General features: G+C 41.0%; 1 protein-coding gene across 1 annotated transcript; it reads left to right on the top strand.

Annotated features, from left to right (window-relative positions):
• Positions 1-707: 707 nt before the first annotated feature.
• LOC140738599 (L-lactate dehydrogenase B chain) lies at positions 708-20,180 on the top strand. The gene is made up of 8 exons (XM_073066121.1): positions 708-856; positions 4,497-4,637; positions 5,460-5,577; positions 9,421-9,594; positions 10,559-10,732; positions 11,539-11,656; positions 13,785-13,908; positions 19,456-20,180. The coding sequence occupies exons 2-8, from the start codon at positions 4,509-4,511 to the stop codon at positions 19,627-19,629; spliced, it is 1,011 nt and encodes a 336-aa protein (XP_072922222.1). The 5' UTR covers positions 708-856; positions 4,497-4,508; the 3' UTR covers positions 19,630-20,180.
• Positions 20,181-20,512: the final 332 nt, after the last annotated feature.

Consider the following 20,512-nt stretch of genomic DNA (forward strand, 5'->3'; position numbering starts at 1 on the left):
TACCTTCCTTTATAATTGTTGAATGCTGTTTTTTGTTGCGTCCGCACCCTGACCAACACGCCACAGCAAATTCCTACTACATGTAAATGCATAAAACAGCTAAAGTTATGCACACAAAATGCTGGAGGAACAGAGCTGACCAAGTAACGTCTATGGAAAAGAGTGAACAGCCGACAATGCGATTTCCAGCATCTGCAGATTTTCTCTTGTTTGTGATTGGACTATTACACTGCGAAGTCTCTTCCAGGGATGCCTACCCTGAAGAAATGTAAGTCTTCCCTTGAAGGGCCTCAGCCGAAAGCGTGGACTGTTCACTCTTTTCCATAGATGCTGCCTGGCCTGCTGAGTTCCTCCAGCATTTTCTGCGTGTCGCTGGCTTCCAGCATCTGCAGATTTTCACTTGTTTGCAGTAAATAAAAGTTGATCGTCAAGTTCAACCTTGATATCTTTTACTGATTATCAAGCACTATACAAGCAGAACCAGCTTTAGAGAGGAGGGACAAGTTATCTCGCTGCATAGTGGAAAGAGGATTGCTCTTAAAATAATAGTTTTCAATCCTTATTGTGAAAAGAAAGGAGAGGAAAGAACCTGTAGTAATCAGATGCCACAAGTTTTAAGTGAAGTTAAATTTTATCGGGGTATTAGTTACGAAGAACACCAAACCGTCCCCTAAGGCCACAGTCGGGCAGCAGCACAGACCAGGCGAGGAAGTGCAGCTCGGTTTCCTTCCACTCAGTGTGACGTGCTGGCCAATCACATCGAAACAAGGAGCAACAAGCGTTCATCTCAACAATAAAGAAACACACAGCGGGCGCAGGGAGCGGTAGAGAAGCGAGGAGTCCAGGGGCAGTTTTGGTACGTGTCTTAATGCACATATTGCAACTAATTCACTAGTTTCGTGTTTTAAGACACTTGTGTTTTCACTGCCTATGTCGATGTTCTTGTTATTTTTAATTGTATTGTTGATTTTTTTTAAAAAAAGCAATCCGATCCCTGGTAACGTGGCAGTAAATGCAGTGTTCCGCTATGTGCTTTCATTTTTTTGTGTTTCAAAGCCAGGATTTTAATTGAAAGTTTTCCCCTGAGTGCTCTTTGAAAGTTGGGGATCTTGCGAAACTCTCAGGCTGCCCCGAGAAGGGTGAACACGGTGAAACTTGCCAGGCGGGAACATCGTATCCGTACCGCGGCTTCCTCGGTCTATTCTCCAGCGCTTACTCTGTAACTCGGGCACATCAATCAATTCTGACCTTGAGAAAGAAGCGTGGCAAATACAGAGGCAATAAAATGATAAATGGTGCATACAAGTCAAGGGAGAGATAACTTGATACCTTTAAAGCACGTTCCACATCAAGTTTCACTTTTCGAGACACAGGATGTATTGAGTTGTTTTCAATTAGTCAAATTGCAGTCTTTATTTTCTTTAACTGTGAACATTGCAAAATGGGGGGCACTTTATTTTCTAAATAGCATCCTCCTGTAGACGTTAATATAAAACGTTGGAACTGGTGCTCGTGGATAAAACAGTATTATTAAAGGCAAGGTTACAAAGTAACTGAATGTCACCTTGTTGGGACGCAGAACTTTTGACTGGCCTTTCCTGTGCTCCTTTGCACGAGTTCTGGGATGCCGATCCCCATCCCTGACAGCCGAGTTTAAAAAAAAATAGCCTAACTTTTGCGAATAATCTTGGCTAGTTCACACTTCTGTGACAGTGTGCCATTTGGCATCCCACCAAAGAATGCGGTTTGAGGGGGAGTTTCGGAAAATCCAATTTAGCTATACACAACGCTTCGAAACTTTTACTCCAAAATAAATAACTTTAAAAATGAAGAAAAGCCCAGAGTACAAAGGGGCTTTAAAATATTGGATTTGAATCTCAATGGGAGGTTAAGGAAAAGAAGTCTAGAGCTTTTAGTCTGGATAAATGAAAACGTGAGTACTGGTGGAGAGGAGCGGGAAGTGACGTGTGAGAGGCCAGAATGGGAGGTAGAGACGGGGTTTTTGAAGCGAAATACTGAATGAATATTTTAAACTTATTTTGGTGTTAATACCTGGATACAGAGAACTGAACTCAGGATAAGGTTTAGTTAATAAAGACTTTGAAACTTGCCTCAATCTAGTCTGGCATTGAAGTCGGCTGTAGCTATTCTCTGGTTGACTTTTCTGCAAGGTCATTTATATATAGCCAAGTTTTCAAAGCCAAAATAAAAGATGAACAAGTGGCTGTTGCTCTCGAGTGCGTTGTCTGGTGAATTATCAGCTTGATGGCTACACGTTTTCCACTTCTTCCAGAATGATTGAAGAATAAGTGTAGTGGGAGAGCTTGGTAGTTTCAGATCTGATTGTTCAGATAAGACCATAAGACATAGAAACGGAATGAAGCCATTCAGCCCATCGAATCTGCTCAGTCATTCCATCATGGCTGATTTATTACCCTCTGAACCCCATTCTTTCGCCTTCTCCCCATAACCTTACTAATCATGAACCTGTCAACCTCCGCTTAAATACACCGAAAGACTTGGCCTGCACATCCATCTGTTGCAATGAATTACATATATTCACCACCCTCTGGCTGAAGGACTTCCTCCTCATCTCTTTTAAAGAGACATCCTTGTATTCCGAGGCTGTGCCCTGTGGTCACAGACTCCCCATATATAGGAAAAATCTTTTCCATGTCCACTTCGTTTAGGCCTTTCAAAAATTGATAGCTTTCAATGAGCTCCCCCCACCCCATTCTTCTAAACTCCATTAAGTACCATCCCAGTGACATCAAATGCTTCTCACATGTTAACACTTTCATTCCCAGGATCATTCTCATGGACCTCCTCCAGACCCTCACCAATGTCTCCCCCATCCAGCCTGTGAAAGGTGTAGGGAGATGCTCAGTCCGGTTCCTTGGGAGGCTGGACTTGCAGGGCAGAGCTGTTCCCAGACTGAGTGGTGCATGAGGTGTCAATCTGTTTGTGCTTTCAAAACCAAAGAAAGGTAGATGGAGTTTGTGGGCTGATCTTGAGTCAGCCAGTTCTGGCAAGGTATTTTCTTAGTACTAGTGATAGCAATACAGAATAGAAATGGACATGTCATCCCACTATGCTGACTGACCTAAATATTATTAACTAACACCTATACCTTTGTAATTGGATGCTTCAGCTAGATACTTAAATGTTGTGGGACTCTGAGACCCAGCTCTTCAGTACATTTCAGATTCTAAATCAATATATGTCAAAGTAAATTTATTATCAAAATACACAAATGTCACTGTATATTACCTTGAGATTCATTTTCTTGCAGGCATTTACAGGAAAATAAATGTAATAGAATTGATGAAGAACTATATATAAATAAAGACTAACAAACAATCAATCTGAACATCTCCTGGGGAAAGACAAAAAATCTTCCTTTGATTCCTCTAAATTTCCTATTCCCTGCCCCACTAACCCAGGCCCTCTAGTTAATGACTCCTCTTCTATAGTAGCAAGGTTGTGAAAAACTGGCATGTGCTTTCCACTTGCAGGAGTGTGCTATAACTGAAGTTTCATTTTATGCTTATCAAGATGAGCAGCAGTGGATGGACTGTTATCATTTTTCTAATTTTTCAGTTCTTCATTGACGAGAGAAAGCCTGTATCAGTTGGTAGCACCTCTCACAATCTCAGGGTGGCCCAGTCCTTTTCAGTGTCATTGAGATGTAACCACTGTTTGATATGGGCGTATAGCTGTGTGAGACAGGACTCTTACTTGGAAAATGCATGGTGCTGACAACGTGCCTGTAATGGAAAGAATTCCATTCCCTGGCCCCCAACATAAATCAGATCTGTACAATGGCATTTAGCCTGTTGATAGTAGTTTAAACTAGAGTACAAGCCCTGTTTAGCATTATATAGAGGTTTCTTTGTAGCTGTAAAACATATGGTTATCTAACAAATAAATTATTTATTTACCTACTTAGAGTTACAGTGTCCATCAAGCTGCATGGCCCAGCTACTTAATAATAGCCTAATCTCAGGACAATTGACAGTGATCAAGCAACCTACTAACTGGCACAGCTTTGGACTGTGGGAGGATATTGGAGCACCCAAAGGAAACCCACAGGTTCATGGGCAGGATGTACAAACTCCTTACAGACTGTGTGGGAAATGAACTCTGAACTCTGACACCCTGAACACCAATGACATCACGGTAACCACTATGCTACTGTGGTGCCCTAATGCAATATGTCTAAGTTTAGGTGACAACATTTAATTTCAGTAGGTCATCGCGCTTATACTTGACAGCATTTACTAAAAAGATATGATCATCTAGATCCACAAACACGAGACAATCTGCAGATGCGTAAATCCAAGCAACGAGAACTAAATGATGGAGGAAGTCAGCAGGCTGGAGATGCAGCCTGGCCTGCTGAGTTCTTGCAGTGTTTTGTGTGATCATTTAGATATTTTTGGAAGTAAGACAAAATGTATTATTATTTAAAATCCTTTTAAAAATTATTTTATTAGTAGTCAGAAAACATGGCAAGCGTGGAGCAGAAGCTTATCACCCCTGTCTCTCAAGCTCAGTCCGATGCTTCGAGAAATAAGGTCACCATTGTGGGTGTGGGCCAAGTTGGGATGGCCTGTGCTATCAGCATTCTCTTGAAGGTAAGTTTGGACTCGTGGGATGTTGTTTTGAACAAATGTAGTTTCCATCTTAAATACTAAATACTTGGCACATAGTGCAACATCTGAATTGATGATAGATTTATTTTCACAAATTGTTAACTGTGATTCAACAGAAAGTTCAGCACTGTGATGGTTATCTGATTAAAACACAAGATAATTATATTTGTATACCAAGCAAAAGAGAACAGTTTTACCTTATGAAAGGTGTATCCATATAACCCCTGCAACACCTTTAAGCAGACTGAGTACACAAATTCTCAGCCTGGAAGAAACACTGTTTGCACTATATTGTATTATTGAATGAAAGAGGTCTTTTCCTATCCCCTCATTCTTTAGCATCTGTCTTGAATCATCTTCTGGCATTGGGAATGGTTTGTGCTTGTGTTTCTCAGAATTTTGAACAACTCTGTTAAATCTCCCTTTTACCCTCTTTGCTTCTAACTGAACAGCCTCAGCATCTTCATTTCTTGCACATGATGTAAATTCCTCCGCAGCTCAGTATCCCACTGTTGCTAGGTAACATGTGAGAATGTGGATTCTCAGTGGGGGGGGGGGCATCTCTTCCTCATAGAACTTGGTAGCATGTTAGGCTCTCATTGTAATTTTTTTTGGAGATTTGCCTAAATAGGTTTAAACAAAGGAATAAAACATAACTATTGGATACTTAATGGTGGTGGATAAGGTTGAGGGGTGAGATACCTACTTTTGCTGGTTCAATTGTTCCTGTTGCCTTATATGTTCATACTGGGGTGGAGTATACGGAGAAATCACCATGTGACAGTACACTGCTTTCTTTCTCAGGAGCTTACTGATGAGATGGCTTTGGTTGATGTTCTGGAAGACAAACTGAAAGGAGAGATGATGGATCTTCTTCATGGTAGTCTGTTCCTTAAAACTCCAAAGATTGTGGCTAACAAAGGTAATGAAGATCATTGTGTCACAGAGTTATGCAACAGAGAATCAAGCTCACCGAGTTAAAGGTGCCCATCAAACACTTATTGAGGGATATTTGGGTCTGGGTCCATAGATCCCTTAAAGCTGCTGGGCAAGTTAAGATGGTGTGTGGTGTGTTGGCCTTCATTAGTTGGGAAATTGAGTTCAAGAGCCAAGAGGTAACGTTACAGCTCTAGACTACACTCGGAATATTGTGTTCAGTCTTGTTATCTCATTATAGGAAGGATGTGGAAGCTTTGGAGAGGGTGCAAGGAGATTTACCAGAATACTCTGGACTAGAGGGCGTGTCTTATGAAGACAGGTTGTGTGAACTAGGGCTTTTCTCTTTGGAACAAAGGAAGATGAGATGTGACTTGGTGAATGTGTACAAGATGTTAAAAGGCACAAATTGAGAGGAGAGCTAGAGACATTTTCCCAGGGCAGAAATAGCTAATATACAGGGATGTAATTTTAAAATAATTGAAGGAAAATATTGGGCAAATGTCAGAGGGAAGCGTTTTACCCAAAGGGTGTTTGGTGCATGTTGGTGGAGGCAGGTATATTAGGGGCATTTAAGGAACTCTTAGATAGGCCAATGGATGATAGAAAATTGGAGGGCTATGTAGGAGAAAAGGATTAGATTGATCTTAATGTAGGTTAAAAGGTTGGTACAACACTGGACTGAAGACTGTAAGATATAGGAACAGAAATAGGCCATTCAGCCCATTGAGTCTTTTCTGTCATTCCCTATGGTTAATTCATTATTCCTGTCAACCCCATCCACCTGCCTTCTCCCCTTTCCCCTGTAACCTTTGATGATGCCCTGATTAATCAATAAATTATCAAACTCTGCGTTAAAAATACTGTACCCAATGACTTGGCTTGCCCAGCCATCTGTGGCAGTGAATTCCACAGATTCACCACCCTCTGGCTAAAGAAATATTTCCTCATCTCTGCTTTGAATGGATGTCCCTGTACTCTGAGGCTGTGAGGCACTCTCACAATAGGAAACATCCTGTCCACATCCATGTATATGTATATAATTAAATGACAATAAGCTTGATTCGTCTTTCAATGAGATCCCCCTAATCCTTATAAACTCCAGCAAACACAGGCCCAGAGCAATCAAATGCTCCTCATATGTTAGTCCTTTCACACCTGAGATCATTCTCGTGAACCTTCTCTGGACCCTCTCCAAAGCCAACACATCTTTACTTAGATAAGTGGCCAAGAAGTGCTCGCAATACTCCCAAGTGTTGTGGCCTGGCCAATACTTATACTGTAAAGCCTCAGCACTATATACTTGCTTTCGTATTTTACTCCTCTAGAAATTTAAATTTCCTTTCTTTACCGACTCAACCTGCAAGTTAACCTTTAGGAAAATGCAGACAAAGTGCAGGAGGAACTCAGCGGGTCAGGCAGCATCCATGGAAATGAACAAACAGTCAATATTTTGGGCCGAGACCTTTCTTCAAGATTGCTTTAGGGAGTCATGCACAAGGACTCCCAAGTCCCTTTGCATGTATGATTTAAAAAAAAAAAAAAAAATTTTCTCCACATTTCAAATCTCGAACTCACCTTTATTCCTTCTACCAAAGCACATGACCATGCAATTCCATACACTATATTCTATCTGCTTCCTCCGTTCCCATTCTCATTATCTGTATTACGTTCTTCTGCAGCCTGTCTGCTTCCTCAATACTACCTGGCCCTCCATCTATCTTCGTATCATCAGCAAACATGGACTTGTCTACAAAGTTGTCAATTCCTTCATCCAAATCATTGACATATAACGTGAAAGGAAACAGTCCAACATCAACCCTTGCAGAACAGGACTAGTCACTGGCACCTAACCAGAAAGGACCATCTTTATTCCCACTCGGCCTACTGCCAGTCAGCCAATCTTCTATACATGCTGGTACCTTTCCTGTAATACCATGAGCTCTTCCCTTGTTAAGCAGCCTCAAGTGCAGCATCTTGTCAAGTGCCTTCTGAAAATCCAAGTTAACCACATCCACTGACTCTCCTTTGTCTATCCTACCAGTTATTTCCTCAAATAATCCAACAAGTTTGTCTGGCAAGATTTCCCTTTAAGCAAATTATGCTGATGTTGACCTATTTTGTCATGTGTCTCCAAGTACACCGAAATCTCATCTTTAATAATAGACTCCAAAATCTCTCCAACCACTGAAGAAAGGCTAGCTAGCCTATAATTATCTTTCTTCTGACTCCCTCCCTTCTTAAAGAGGAGAATGATATTTGCAATTTTCCATTCCAGAATCTAGTGATTTTTGAACGATCATTACTAATACCTCCAAAATCTCTTCAGTTACCTCTTTTGGAACCTTGGGGTGTAGTCCATCTTGTCCTGGTAACTTATCTACCTTCAGACTTTCAAGCTTCCCAAATACCTTCTCCTTAGTAATAGCAGTGATGTTCACTTCTTCCCCCTGGCACCAAGGCATCTCTGGCATTCTGCAAAATCTTGTATCAGCTTTTATGTTATTGGCCAACTTACCTTCATATTTCATCTTTTCCTTTATGGCTTTTTTTAGTTACATTTTGTTGTAATTTGTAGCCCACATCCTGGCTACTGTTTGGAGCTCTGTATCTAACTCCCATCGTGGTCTTTTTACCCTTGTAGTTTCTTAACTCTACCCACAACTATTCTACATCCACCAATTCTGTCATCTCTTTCTAAGGATTTGGTTTTGCCACCAGAACCACCCCACCCCCTCTGCCTAACTGCATGTCCTTTTGAAACAATGTGTATCCTTGGACGTTAAGCTGACAACTATAATCTTCTTTCAGCCACAACTCAACAATACTCATCACACCTGCTGATCTCTAACTGCGAGAACAAGGTCACCTAACTTACTCTGTATACTCTGTGCATTCACATACAGTTAGAGACGACTGCCTCCCAGTACCTCCTGTCTATCACCTCCTCACTTTCCCGTGAGAGCCAACAGTCATCCAGCTGCAGCTCCAGTTCCTTAACACGATCTCGATGGAGCTGCAGCTCGATGCACTTGGTGCAGATGTAGATATCAAGGAGACTGGATAAGAAACATATCACTAACTCTGGATCACTTCTCAGTGCACTAGATATATACTAACAGGAAAAAAAACCCTACTAGAAATTTACATAGAATCTCAGCTTGTGCTTGCCTAAGCCTGTTGAGCCCAATGCCTGAACACTCAAACACTATCCATTCCTACATTATCTGACCCACAAATAGCCACTCTGATTGCACATCATTTTCTTTATTAGCCCCTGCTGAGTGCCTAATACATCATTATGACTGTTGCTGGCTGAAAAGACTATAGCTCTCTTTTTAAACCTGGCGCTGCTTACCAATGAATAGCCTTTCACACTGATTGCAGCCTGCTGAAAGCACCCAAGCTCTTTTTAAACCTCGTACTGCATCACCAGCAAACATCCTGTCGCAATGATTGCGAAGGGCCGGTACTGTGCTGCAATGTTCTGCGTTCTGCACACAGCAACTCCTCTCCGACTCTAGCACTCTCTGACACACTCAAGATAATTTGTGGCAGTCAATTATGCTACCAATCTGCATGTCTTTATGAAGTGAAAGGAAACCTGGAGGGACTCCACCCACTTATAGTGATTGTCCACACTCCACTCATGCCTGGAGCTGCAGGGGAACTGCTGTACTAACTGTGTCGCCACGAATGCACGAATTACTCACAATCTTTTTGTTCTTCCATAACGTATAGCAAGGATAGGTTTCAGTACCTCCAGTTCATAGTTCACCTGTTAGTTTTTGTGCTTGTGACTGAGCTTTCTAGTTTCTCCCTTGCACAGATTATGCCATCACTGCAAATTCCCGGGTGGTAGTTGTGACTGCGGGGGCACGTCAGCAGGAGGGCGAGAGCCGACTCAACCTGGTCCAGAGGAACGTCAACATCTTCAAGTTCATCATCCCCCAGATTGTAAAATACAGCCCCAACTGCACGATCATTGTGGTTTCCAATCCAGGTAGTTACAGAACTTTTTAAAGGTTGCGTTTCTTTCAAATTTGGTAGCTATAATGCTTGCCACACAGCAGCTGCTCGTACAGAGTGTCTGACTTCCTGCTGTTACAATGTAGTCATTGCCCTAATGAAAGGAGGCGCAGCAGATAATGAGCAGCCTGCAAGGTACCATGAAGAGACATACTGTAGGGAATCTTTTGTCCAACCAAGTGCACATTGACCATCGTGCATCAATTCATACTAGTTCCATTTTATTCTGCCTGCATTTTCCGCCACTCTTCCACAAGTAGCATAAATTGTTGGTAAGTCTGTTTAGAGTAATGTTGGTGGAGAAGGTGAGGCTTTGAAGAAAAGGTCCAGTGTGCTTCAAAATCGCATCTTTCACATCCACTCTGTGTGCCAGATAGGGCACAAAGATGATCATCACAATCGCTGAAGCCCTCATTCAGTGGAACTGCAAACAGAATTCTATGCTCCAGTATTGGGGGACGTACATCCACAAACTCTAAAGGCAGAAGTAACAGTTCTCTAAGTCATACCTTAGATCTTGTAAATCATATAAACTTTTAACAAATTGAAGCCAAATTCAGCAGACAGGAGGACAAATTGGGAATTTCCATATCTATCATTTCTATTCAGTCAAATTTCTACTACTAAAAGTTATCAAAACAGTGAAACATGGTTAATTAATCCTGAATCAGATTTCCATCACTGAAATACATTGTTGCAAAACAGCAAATTCACAGTACACTGCAATACATAAAATATATTGTACATTACAATAAAAATATATTAAAATAAATAGTTCAAAAGGGAGCATAATAGTGAGGTAGGGTTCATGGTCTGTTCAGAAATCTGATGGTAAATCATGAAGTATAGCTGCTGGCTATATTATAATTGAACTGAGTCATTGTTCTATAGCTGATCACACTACAAACCATTTGCTTTGTTGTTGTTTCTGTTTCTAGTGGACATTTTGACCTACGTAACTTGGAAAATTAGTGGCTTCCCGAAGAATCGCGTGATTGGCAGTGGCTGCAATCTGGATTCTGCCAGATTCCGCTACCTGATGGCTGAGAAACTTGGTCTCCACCCATCCAGCTGCCATGGGTGGGTGCTCGGTGAACATGGAGATTCCAGCGGTAAGGCTTGGTGATTGGAGTGTAGGTCACCAGGTGATGCACACTTCAGCTGTATCAAATTGAACTGTTTCTAACCCTGTCAATCTCAAGGAAGCCAGGCTGTTGGAACAGTTAAACCCATCCTTGTTATCCACTTGGAACTGACATTTGTTCCAGGAGGCTCCAAACCTCCAGCCCTCCATTTACACGTGTTTTAGTTGGGGAGTTTATGTGGGGTACGCAGGTGAAGCTATGTCCTAAAAGGTAAAGCCATTGAGTGCTGTGTGCATTCAACTCGGTCAATCCAGTAACCGTGCTCAAAGAGTTAAAACAGAATGTGGTTTAAATGTTACTTTAATCCTATTATTACATGGACTTGATTATTTAGGAACCAATGGAGTGCATTTTGCAATGCTGTCAAAACATCTGCAATCCAGCTGTTTCACTTTGTTAGCATAAGATTTGCTAAGCTGATTAGTTGCTCGCTGTCAAATCAAATATTTCAGTTGTTTGAGTTAAATATAGCCATTTTCTCCACATACAAAGATTACTTTACTTTATTACTTTATTGTCGCCAAACAATTGATACTAGAGCGTACAATCATCACAGCAATATTTGATTCTGCGCTTCACACTCCCTGAAGTACAAATCAATAGTGAATATAATACAAATTTAAATTGGCACAAAGCTGTTAAAGTTGAATGTGATATGTTGTATGTATCATTGCACATGTAACACTAGCTATTGTACACAGCTAGTGTTTTGGTGTTTTGCCCATCATTATCTGGAACCGGATGGTCTACATTCCAAGTCTTTGCTTTTATAGTTCCGGTTTGGAGCGGCGTCAATGTGGCAGGAGTTGGGTTGCAGCAACTGAATCCTGAAATTGGAACTGCCCAGGACAAGGAGAACTGGAAGGAAGTGCATAAAATGGTTGTGGACAGGTACACATTAATGTTTAAGTGTAAAGATTAGCATTAGGCGTTGTTGGAAATGAACTGGCTACAAGCCATTTTCATTGGGATTAAGAAATGCTTTAACCAAGCATCATAAAAATGCATTGACACAATAAAAATTTAGAAAGGTTTTTTAAAACAGTTTCTTGTCAACAGCAACACTTTATTAAAAGATAGCTATCTAGAGAGCCAGCTGCATTTTTTCAGCATTATACAACTCCAGATATTTGATAATGCACGAGTCTCCCTTGTGCCCTACCCAATTTCAGATGCACTGGAGGACAACACACCCCTTGCAGTGCTGCTTTGGAGCATTGCAGGGAACTGGACCATGTTGTCCTGGTCGACACTCAGCACATGTGTATGGTTTACTCTAACCCTTTATTACTTTACTGATCACCTCCAATTTTCTATCACACTGACCTGTTGCCCACTCTACCCTGCAATTGTTTTCCCAGCTGACCACAATTAAAATGTCTGCCCCCCCCAGATTCCACTCCTGCCCCAAATGCCTAACAGGCAGTCACCAACTTGTCCTCCTCTCTGTTTCTGTCATACGTTCACTGATACCCCACCAACTCCACCCACAACACCAACCTCTGAAATGAGTACTGGGTGTACACTTACACTTCTGAAAATGTGTGCTGCTTTGGACCTTGTTTTCAACTGGAGTTTGAACAATCAAAATAATATGTTGGCAGCATACTGCTGCTCTTGTCTAGTTCATCACTTAAATTACACAATAATTTCCAGATTGGAAAATAGCATTATAGGTAACTTCGTTAATGTATATTGTTGCTCCCATGCACAAAATTAGAATTGGAAAACAATAACTAAATTCGCCTGTATATAAAAAAAAATGAAAGGGTCAGTAATTTACCCAATATCTTTCATCACTCCAGATGATTCAATGCAGTGAATTGCACTTGTTATTGTAAAGTATAGACCAGGAGTAGGTTGGTCAGCCAGTCAAATCTGGTCTACTGTTTTAATGTCCTACTGGTGATTTGAAAACCTCAATTTTGACTATCATTCCTTAATTTCGCTAGATGTCCTTGCCCTCGCAAAACAAACCAGTCAGTTACAGACCTGAAAGCTCTAATTGTTTCAGCATCAAAAGCTGTGGCATAAAGAATTCCACTTTTCAGCCATGTTGCTGAAGGAAAACGTTCTTCCGGTGGCCTGATGGTAAATTATAGGTCTGTGGTTCTTCCAAATGTGGGAGCCAGCAAAGTCTCACAAAGGATAGGAGGTTTGTGCTCACGTGAAACCCGGACTGCTTGCAGAATCTTTCAGATTCACAACATGAACATGGTGTTGGTGGTGAAGAAGGTGTGGAATACTGAATCTTAATGGATGTCACAAATTTTGTATTGAATGCTACTGAGATGGGCATTAAACTGTCAACACCTATTATCATTGTAATCAATTCAGTAAAATAAAACACTACGATAGATTCCAGTACAGAAGACTGGTGTTTGTATGACCTGATGATGCTTCACAAGTAGCAGTGAACTTCCAAAGTCAAAATAAACTTATCAAAATATGTATATACCTCAAAGTCAATGTGTTACCAAGATGTGCTTATGTCACCATCATGACAAATTGTGCAAGTAAATAGATAGGTAAATCTGGAAACATGAGGTGTGGAGTCCTTGAAAGTGGGTTTGTTGGTTGTGGAATCTGCTCAGAGTTGATGTGAGTGCAGTTATCCACACTGGTTCAGGAGCCTGTTGATTGAAGGGTAATAACTGGTGGTGTGGGATCTAAGGTTCCTACCCAGTGGTAGTAGTGAGAAGACAGCATGGCCTGGATGACAGGGGCCCTTGATCTGGATGTTGGCAGCTACAATTGGTACATTTATGAATTTCTTCCTATAACTTCACTGTAGACAGGACAATATAATGTAGCGATTGTGACAACCAAAATCAGTGTGACACAGATTTTGCATCCCAGCTAGTTATTCTGCAAGAAGTTTTGTACTCCAAATTGTACAGAAAAGCATAATTAATTCTAGTTTGTCATTAATAAAATTGTTGTCATGCAATTCTCTCATTTTTAGTTGAGTCTGTTATTGGATAGATAAATGCCTGATATAATTTCTGATCTTTTCTAGTGCCTATGAGGTGATTAAACTGAAGGGTTACACCAACTGGGCTATTGGCTTCAGTGTTGCCGAACTAACTGAATCCATTGTGAAAAATCTGAGAAGAATTCACCCAGTGTCCACTATGGTGAAGGTATGAAACCTTACTGGATAACAAAGTAATTTATTTAATTGTGTGATTTGATTGAGTGATTATCCGTCAGTGTTGGGATCTCCAACCATTAATTGCTGAAATGTGAAGTAACACATGGTTAGTCTAACAGGTGATCTTCCTGGAACATTTTCCTTGCCAGTATGGTTTCTTAATAAGTCTTGCTACAATCGTAACTCTCAATGAGGATTTTCTTCCTGTCTCCACTTGGTATTGCCACTTGTCTGTCCCTCTTGCTACAAGGAGATGCTGACTGTATTATTTACTTTCTCCATGATTGAGTGGGAGTCTCCATCAGTCACAGTTGACCATAGATATTGTGTCCTACCTGTGTAGATATGCAAGCCTGGCCAGTACGATATGGAGGGCAAGCTGGTGGCCATGTAGCAAGTTCCCTCTTTCCATGTATCTGATGAACCCAAAAGGAATAACAGAGCCTGATGCAGTTTGGTACCAGCAGCATCGCAGGAGTTGCCAGTCAGCATTGAACTCATTGTAGGATGGCCTTAGTGACTCCAGCTCTGGATTTTTCCCTCGGGGTTTACTCCTGAAGCCTTTCCTATGAGCGGATCTAGCCACAAGGCAGTGGAGGTTTGAGATTCGAGTTTTCTTCTCCTAGATGAGCTGCCAACCATGGCTGATGAGCCCCATCTGCCGGAAGCGACTAGTTTTAAGGCCCCTTTGTCCCTTCTCCCGTCAGTAGAAACTGTTCTGCTGGGCTTAGTAGCTAATCCACGTGAAGGCCAGGAGGTGAACTTGGTTGTCAGAGGCTACTTGAGCCGCACACCATTGGGAGCACTTAATGGGTAGTGGGAGCTTGTCCCCCATTACCACCCCTGCTATAACAACCTTAAGGATTGTCACATCTTTATATGTTTGACATAAAGCTAAATGAGACCAAACACTTTAGCACGTCCCTGATATTCTGAGTATTTTTCAAAATTCTAATGACTTAAAAAAGTAATTTTAAATGATACTTAAATAATGGAAAAGATTAAAGGGAATACAATGAATACAAAAATCTGTAAATAACCTGTAGTTCTTTTTGTCCATTTCACTGAGCAACTCCACACTACTAATGTGGTTCTCTGCAGAATGCCAGAACTTTCAAGCAGCTGTAAGCCATAGAAAGTAAATGAGGATGTCTTGCCTTAATACTTGCAGAGCTGTGTTAAACCAAGAATCTGAGTAATATTAATACTGAAGAAATATTCATCAAGTGCTCCCCATCATCACCCGATTTCCTGGAAATACATGTCACACAATACTTTCCATCTTAACCAAAGGATTTGGCTTTTGCACTCAACTTTTTCTATAATAATATATCTGATATTGATCATTAGACTAATTCATCTTTTATCCCAATACAAGTTAGGATTTTGACACTCAATGAATTAGAAGCTTTCAGCTGGCCAAATAGAAATGTTATGAAGATTTTTAACATTAGCTGAAATACGGTGGGAGTTTTTTCAAAATCTATATTACTATCCCTTTTCATAAATAGTGACAAATCTTCATTCACCCTGTTTATTCTGCTAGACTTTCCAAGTCATGTAAAATACCGAATGCTTCAGAATTAAGTAAAACAACCTTAACGTGTCATTAGAGGGATGGGGGAAACACGTGAGAAATTGAATTGCCCTTTGAGCTAGCATGTACACAATAGACTGAATGTCCTTTCACATCATTCTTTATTTTATGCATATATGATAAAGAAGGGCATAATCATATAGGTAATTGGTCACAAGGGGGTAATTGGGTGGCATGGGCACATTGGTCTGGAAGGGCCTGTGACTCCTGTGTCTCCAAATCTAAAATTTTAAGAAAAACATAAAAAAAAAATGAAGCCTTGCAATTCACTGCTTTTGTGTAGGTGCAAAGACAAACTTGAGATGCTGGAAGTGTGAAGATAGAGTGCTAGAAATATAGTGGAGTGTGCTACAGAGTTAATGAAACCCAAGTTATTGACACTGTTTGTGTGTCTCATCGGTACTCATTGCTCGCAATAGCAGACACTTTTTTCAACGAGTGACACTCTGCTGCAGAGTAAAGGAATGGGGGAAGTAATTGCTGGAAACCTAACACCACAGCGGGCAGCTTAATTCTTCGTTTACCCACAACCAGTGATTATGGTAGTGTTGATGTAACTCGATATTGTAATTAATTTTATTGAATCACAAGCTGGAGAGAAAGAAGCACACGGGGCACATCACTTGAGCTGCAAGTTTCAAAAAGGATTTATTTGATAGTTATGGTCCAATTCAATTGTTACTTTCTTTAAGACCTGTAACAGCTTTCATTTCGGTGGCCCAAGTTCAACCCTGACCTCTGGCGTTTTCTCTGTGGAGTTCACATATTTTCCCTGTGATGATAAGGGTTTACCCTAAGTGCTTCGGATTCCTCTGACATCCCCAAACTGTGGGTTGGGAGCTTAACTGGCCACTGCAAGTAGCCTTAGTACACAGGTGAGTGGTGGGGGAGGGGAGTTGACAAAAATATGGGGAAAAGAAAATGAGATTAGTGCAAATGATAGCCAGAAAGGAGCTGGTCAGCTTAATGGCTTGTGTCCGTGCTCAGTGATTCCCTGTAGTAATAGGAGAATTGATGGGGGTTGAGGAGAATAGGTGACAGAATGTTGGTAGGGATTGGGATTGCTGTGTGACCAGGCTAAACTCAAGGATGAGAATGAGAAGTAGCCTCCACCTGTATCAAAAAGGAATATGGAAATAAAGTGCATCCTTTTGATAATTTTGACATACTTACCAGAAAGAGGTGGAGAGTAACGTATAGTTGAAGACTAATCCCTGGGAAACCGGCAGAAGATGGCAAAAGCACATCTCTTCACTAGGGAGGACCTGTCGGTCACTCTCCACCTCCAGAAACACAGAGTGAGTTCTACTCTGGCAGCAAGGAATGGTCATGTGTGTTCAAGTTAACGTATTAGGCTGAGGATAGTTTCTACCACTGTCATGCTTTTTAAAACAAAACTGATGCATTGGCAATTGCGAATGAGCTATGTACCACTAGGGATAACCTACATGTTCAGATCTACATCACCTGGCTCTAGTCTGATGTGATTCAGAATTATTAATTGTGGATCATTCAGGTGTTGGGTAGTCTCGAACTTCATTGTTCCAAAATTCAGTGTTCCCGTGAATGCAGGATAACAACTGTGATTTCATTATTTTCTCTTTTCATACATTCATCCCTTTGAGTTGATGTTAACTGTAGGAGTAATTCCATTTCCTCTGGTCTATATTTGCCATTTTCTCAACAAAACCCTCCAGATTCTACTCTTATCCATGCACGAGCCAACTAACCTTCCAACTTGCATCCCCGTGGGATATAGGAGGAAACCCCTGATGTCACAGAGAAAGCAAGCAAACTCCACATAAACAGACCTAGAGATTGAGCCCAGGAACTATGAGGCAGCTGCTCTACCAGCTGTGCCAACTGATGATATCAAATCTTAAAGTGTGATAACAAGAATGGGCTCCGAAGTAACTTATCATGTGCACTGAATTAAGGCTAAGCTGTGGCGTATTACCATCCACAGTCAACACATCCTTGTTGCCTCCTCTGCACTGCACAACATAACAGAACAGTGTGCACAGGCTTTTCTTTAAAGAAAGCTTCTTTAAGTTCTTTGGCACTCAAGTAAGTTTGGGGTTTGTAAAATGAGCTCAAATATCACCAGATATCTGGGCTCAAGATTGAGTGTTAACAGCTAAGTTGTCTACTTGTATTGGAAAGTTATCCCCAATTGATACATTGGATTTTGAATAAATACTAAAATCAGGCATGGGCCAAATTGGAATTGGTTTAAAAACACCTCTGCCACCCAGCCATCAACTTTAATTCCTTAACTTTTAATAACCTACCCCAACAAAGTGTAGTAACTGTAGTTTTGAAGTTTTCAGTTCTGTTCCCACTATAATAGTTCTGTGGAAGAAATTGTCCTGGGTTCTGTATACCATTTGAATGAGCACATGACTACTTCTACCATCCCTTAGTGCCCGAATGCTCGTTTTTAGAGTTGTGTCCTCTTTGTTGTGGACTTGCATGCTGGTAAAATAAAGTTTCTCTCCTCATCATATATAATCCTTTAATCTGTTTGAAATGTGAGGGACCATTATGTAACCATCTACATTTATGAGAACAAAAGCCCATTCTATGCATCTTCTTATCATTGTTTTGCTGCCTTAGTATTAGTGCATCTGCACGGCCTTTCTTCCATAAACTCCTTCCCTAGCTGAGATGCCAGCAAAGAATGCAGTATCTAAATTGGAATTAATCCAGTTCATAGTGATGAAGCTTCCATTTCTTTGTTTATTTGTATCCTAACTCCTTTAAGGGCAATTTGCCATTGTTATTTTTAAAAAATATATTTTTCCTCCTTACTCATGATGTGGCACTTTTCTTAGATTCTTAATTTGACAAGTTGACAGTCTACACTATTGCTTGTTTGCCTCACTCTGACATTGAGCAATCAGGAAAATCAGCGAGGTGTGAAAAAGGTGGCTGACTTATTGCTGTTCCCTTTATTCCATCCATTAAGGTTAAACTACTCCTGTCACTTTACACCTTTCAAGTAAGAACTAATTCCAGCAACCCACTGTTACTGTGCAGACTTTCCATTGAGCAGAGCTCTGCTGTGGAATTTGACCACACTTACTGCTTTTCAGATGTTCCTGCTTTTTTTTGGATACATCCTCCTTTCGGATGTGTTTCCTTGCAGACTCACAGACATAAAATCAAAAGTGAGGCTTTGTTTATACCGATGTGCACCGGGGCTCCTTTGAACTGCTCCATGGTTTTGCTCCCTTTTTGTCTTTTTATCTGCCTCCTGGTTAAATGGGACCGCTTTGTCACGCTCCTCTGCTCCATCCACCCAAAAGCGGAACTTTCTAGTGACTGAACATATTAATTCTGATTCCCATTCCCACTCCAACGTGTCAGTCCATAGCTTCCTCTATAGCCACAATGAGGCCACTCTTGGCATGGAGGAGCAACATCTTGTACCTTTTGGGTAGCCTCCAACCTGATGGCATGAATATCGATTTCTCCTTCCAGTAAAAAATAATTCACTCCCCATCCCCTCTTCTTCTATTCCCCACTCGGGCCTCTTGCCCCTTCTCACCTGCCTATCATCCCCTCCTTCCCTTTCTCCTATTGTCCACTCTCCTCTTAGCAGATTCCTTCCTCTCCAGCTCTTTACCATTTCTACCCACCTGGCTTCACCTATCAACTTCCAGCTACACTCCTTCCCCTCCCACCACCTTTTCATTTTGGCATGCTCCCCCTTTCTTTCCAGCCCTGAAGAAGGGTCTCACCCCGAAAAGTCAACTGTTTATTCTTTTCAGTAGATGCTGCTTGATCTGCCGAGTTCTTCCAGTGTGTGTTGTGGTATATTTTTAGTTGGAAAGAACAATGTGTGCCTAATTGGTCATGTGTAAATGCAACACTAGCTTTATTGTCTGGAAATAATGCAGAGTTCTCCTGTAACAATGTAACATTACCTTTCCCCAGGGCATGTATGGTATAGCAAACGAGGTCTTCCTGAGCTTGCCCTGTGTCCTGAGTGCTGAGGGTCTGACTGCTGTCATCAACCAAACCCTGAAAGAAGATGAGGTGGCCCAGCTGAGGAAGAGTGCCGACACCCTCTGGGACATCCAGAAGGAACTAAAGGAACTGGGAAGTTAAGTCAACTATAAAACAACTGGATATAGAAGAGCATATCCTGTGGTGGGAGTGACAATATCACCATATATACACTCCACATTTGACACCAATCATATGGCTGACATCTGCACACAATCAAATGTATTCCACTTATTGCTTCTAATATCTCCATTGCTTCAAAAATGTTGGTACGCTTGCTGTGATGAAGATAACTTTCATTCATCTATAGCTTAAGATCCATGTTACCTTTTTCACAAAGGTGGGCACAAAAGGGGACAGTCTAGTTCATCTTCTGATAAAACATGCAATATGCTCCTTTCAAGGGTAAACAAATTTTTGAGTACCTCCACTCCCCAACCTAGTTGCCTTGTGCAAGTTCAGATTGGTAGGACACTTACTGATTTTTCAGATTTTAAGAAAATTTAATTTACCTCCTTTCTTTCTTATTGAGTCATAATACAGAAGGTGGCCATTCAGCCCCTTTGTGCCCATACTAGCTTTCTGAAAGAGCTGCTGTCTGTATTCTCTTTCCAATAGTTCAAAGTTCAAAATAAATGTATTATTGAAGTAAATATGTATATGTCACTGTTTACTATACTGAGTTTACTTTTCTTGAAACAACGAACAACAGATAAGGACAAACAACCAATGTGCAAACTATGCAAATGTTTAAAAAAGGGAAAAAAAGAAATAATAAAAATAAATATCAAGAATATAACTTGCAGAGACATTAAAAGTGAGTCCACAGGTTGTCCATAGCTTGTGGAATCAGTTCATTGTTGGAGTGTGTAGTTATCCCCTTCAGTTCAAGAAGTTGAAGGGTTCCTAACCTGGTGATGTGGGACCTGAGGTTCCTGTACCTCCATGATGGGAAAGAGCATAGCCTGGATGGTGGAAGACCTTG

Source organism: Hemitrygon akajei, chromosome 14, assembly GCF_048418815.1.
Source record: "Hemitrygon akajei chromosome 14, sHemAka1.3, whole genome shotgun sequence".
NCBI lineage: Eukaryota > Metazoa > Chordata > Chondrichthyes > Myliobatiformes > Dasyatidae > Hemitrygon > Hemitrygon akajei.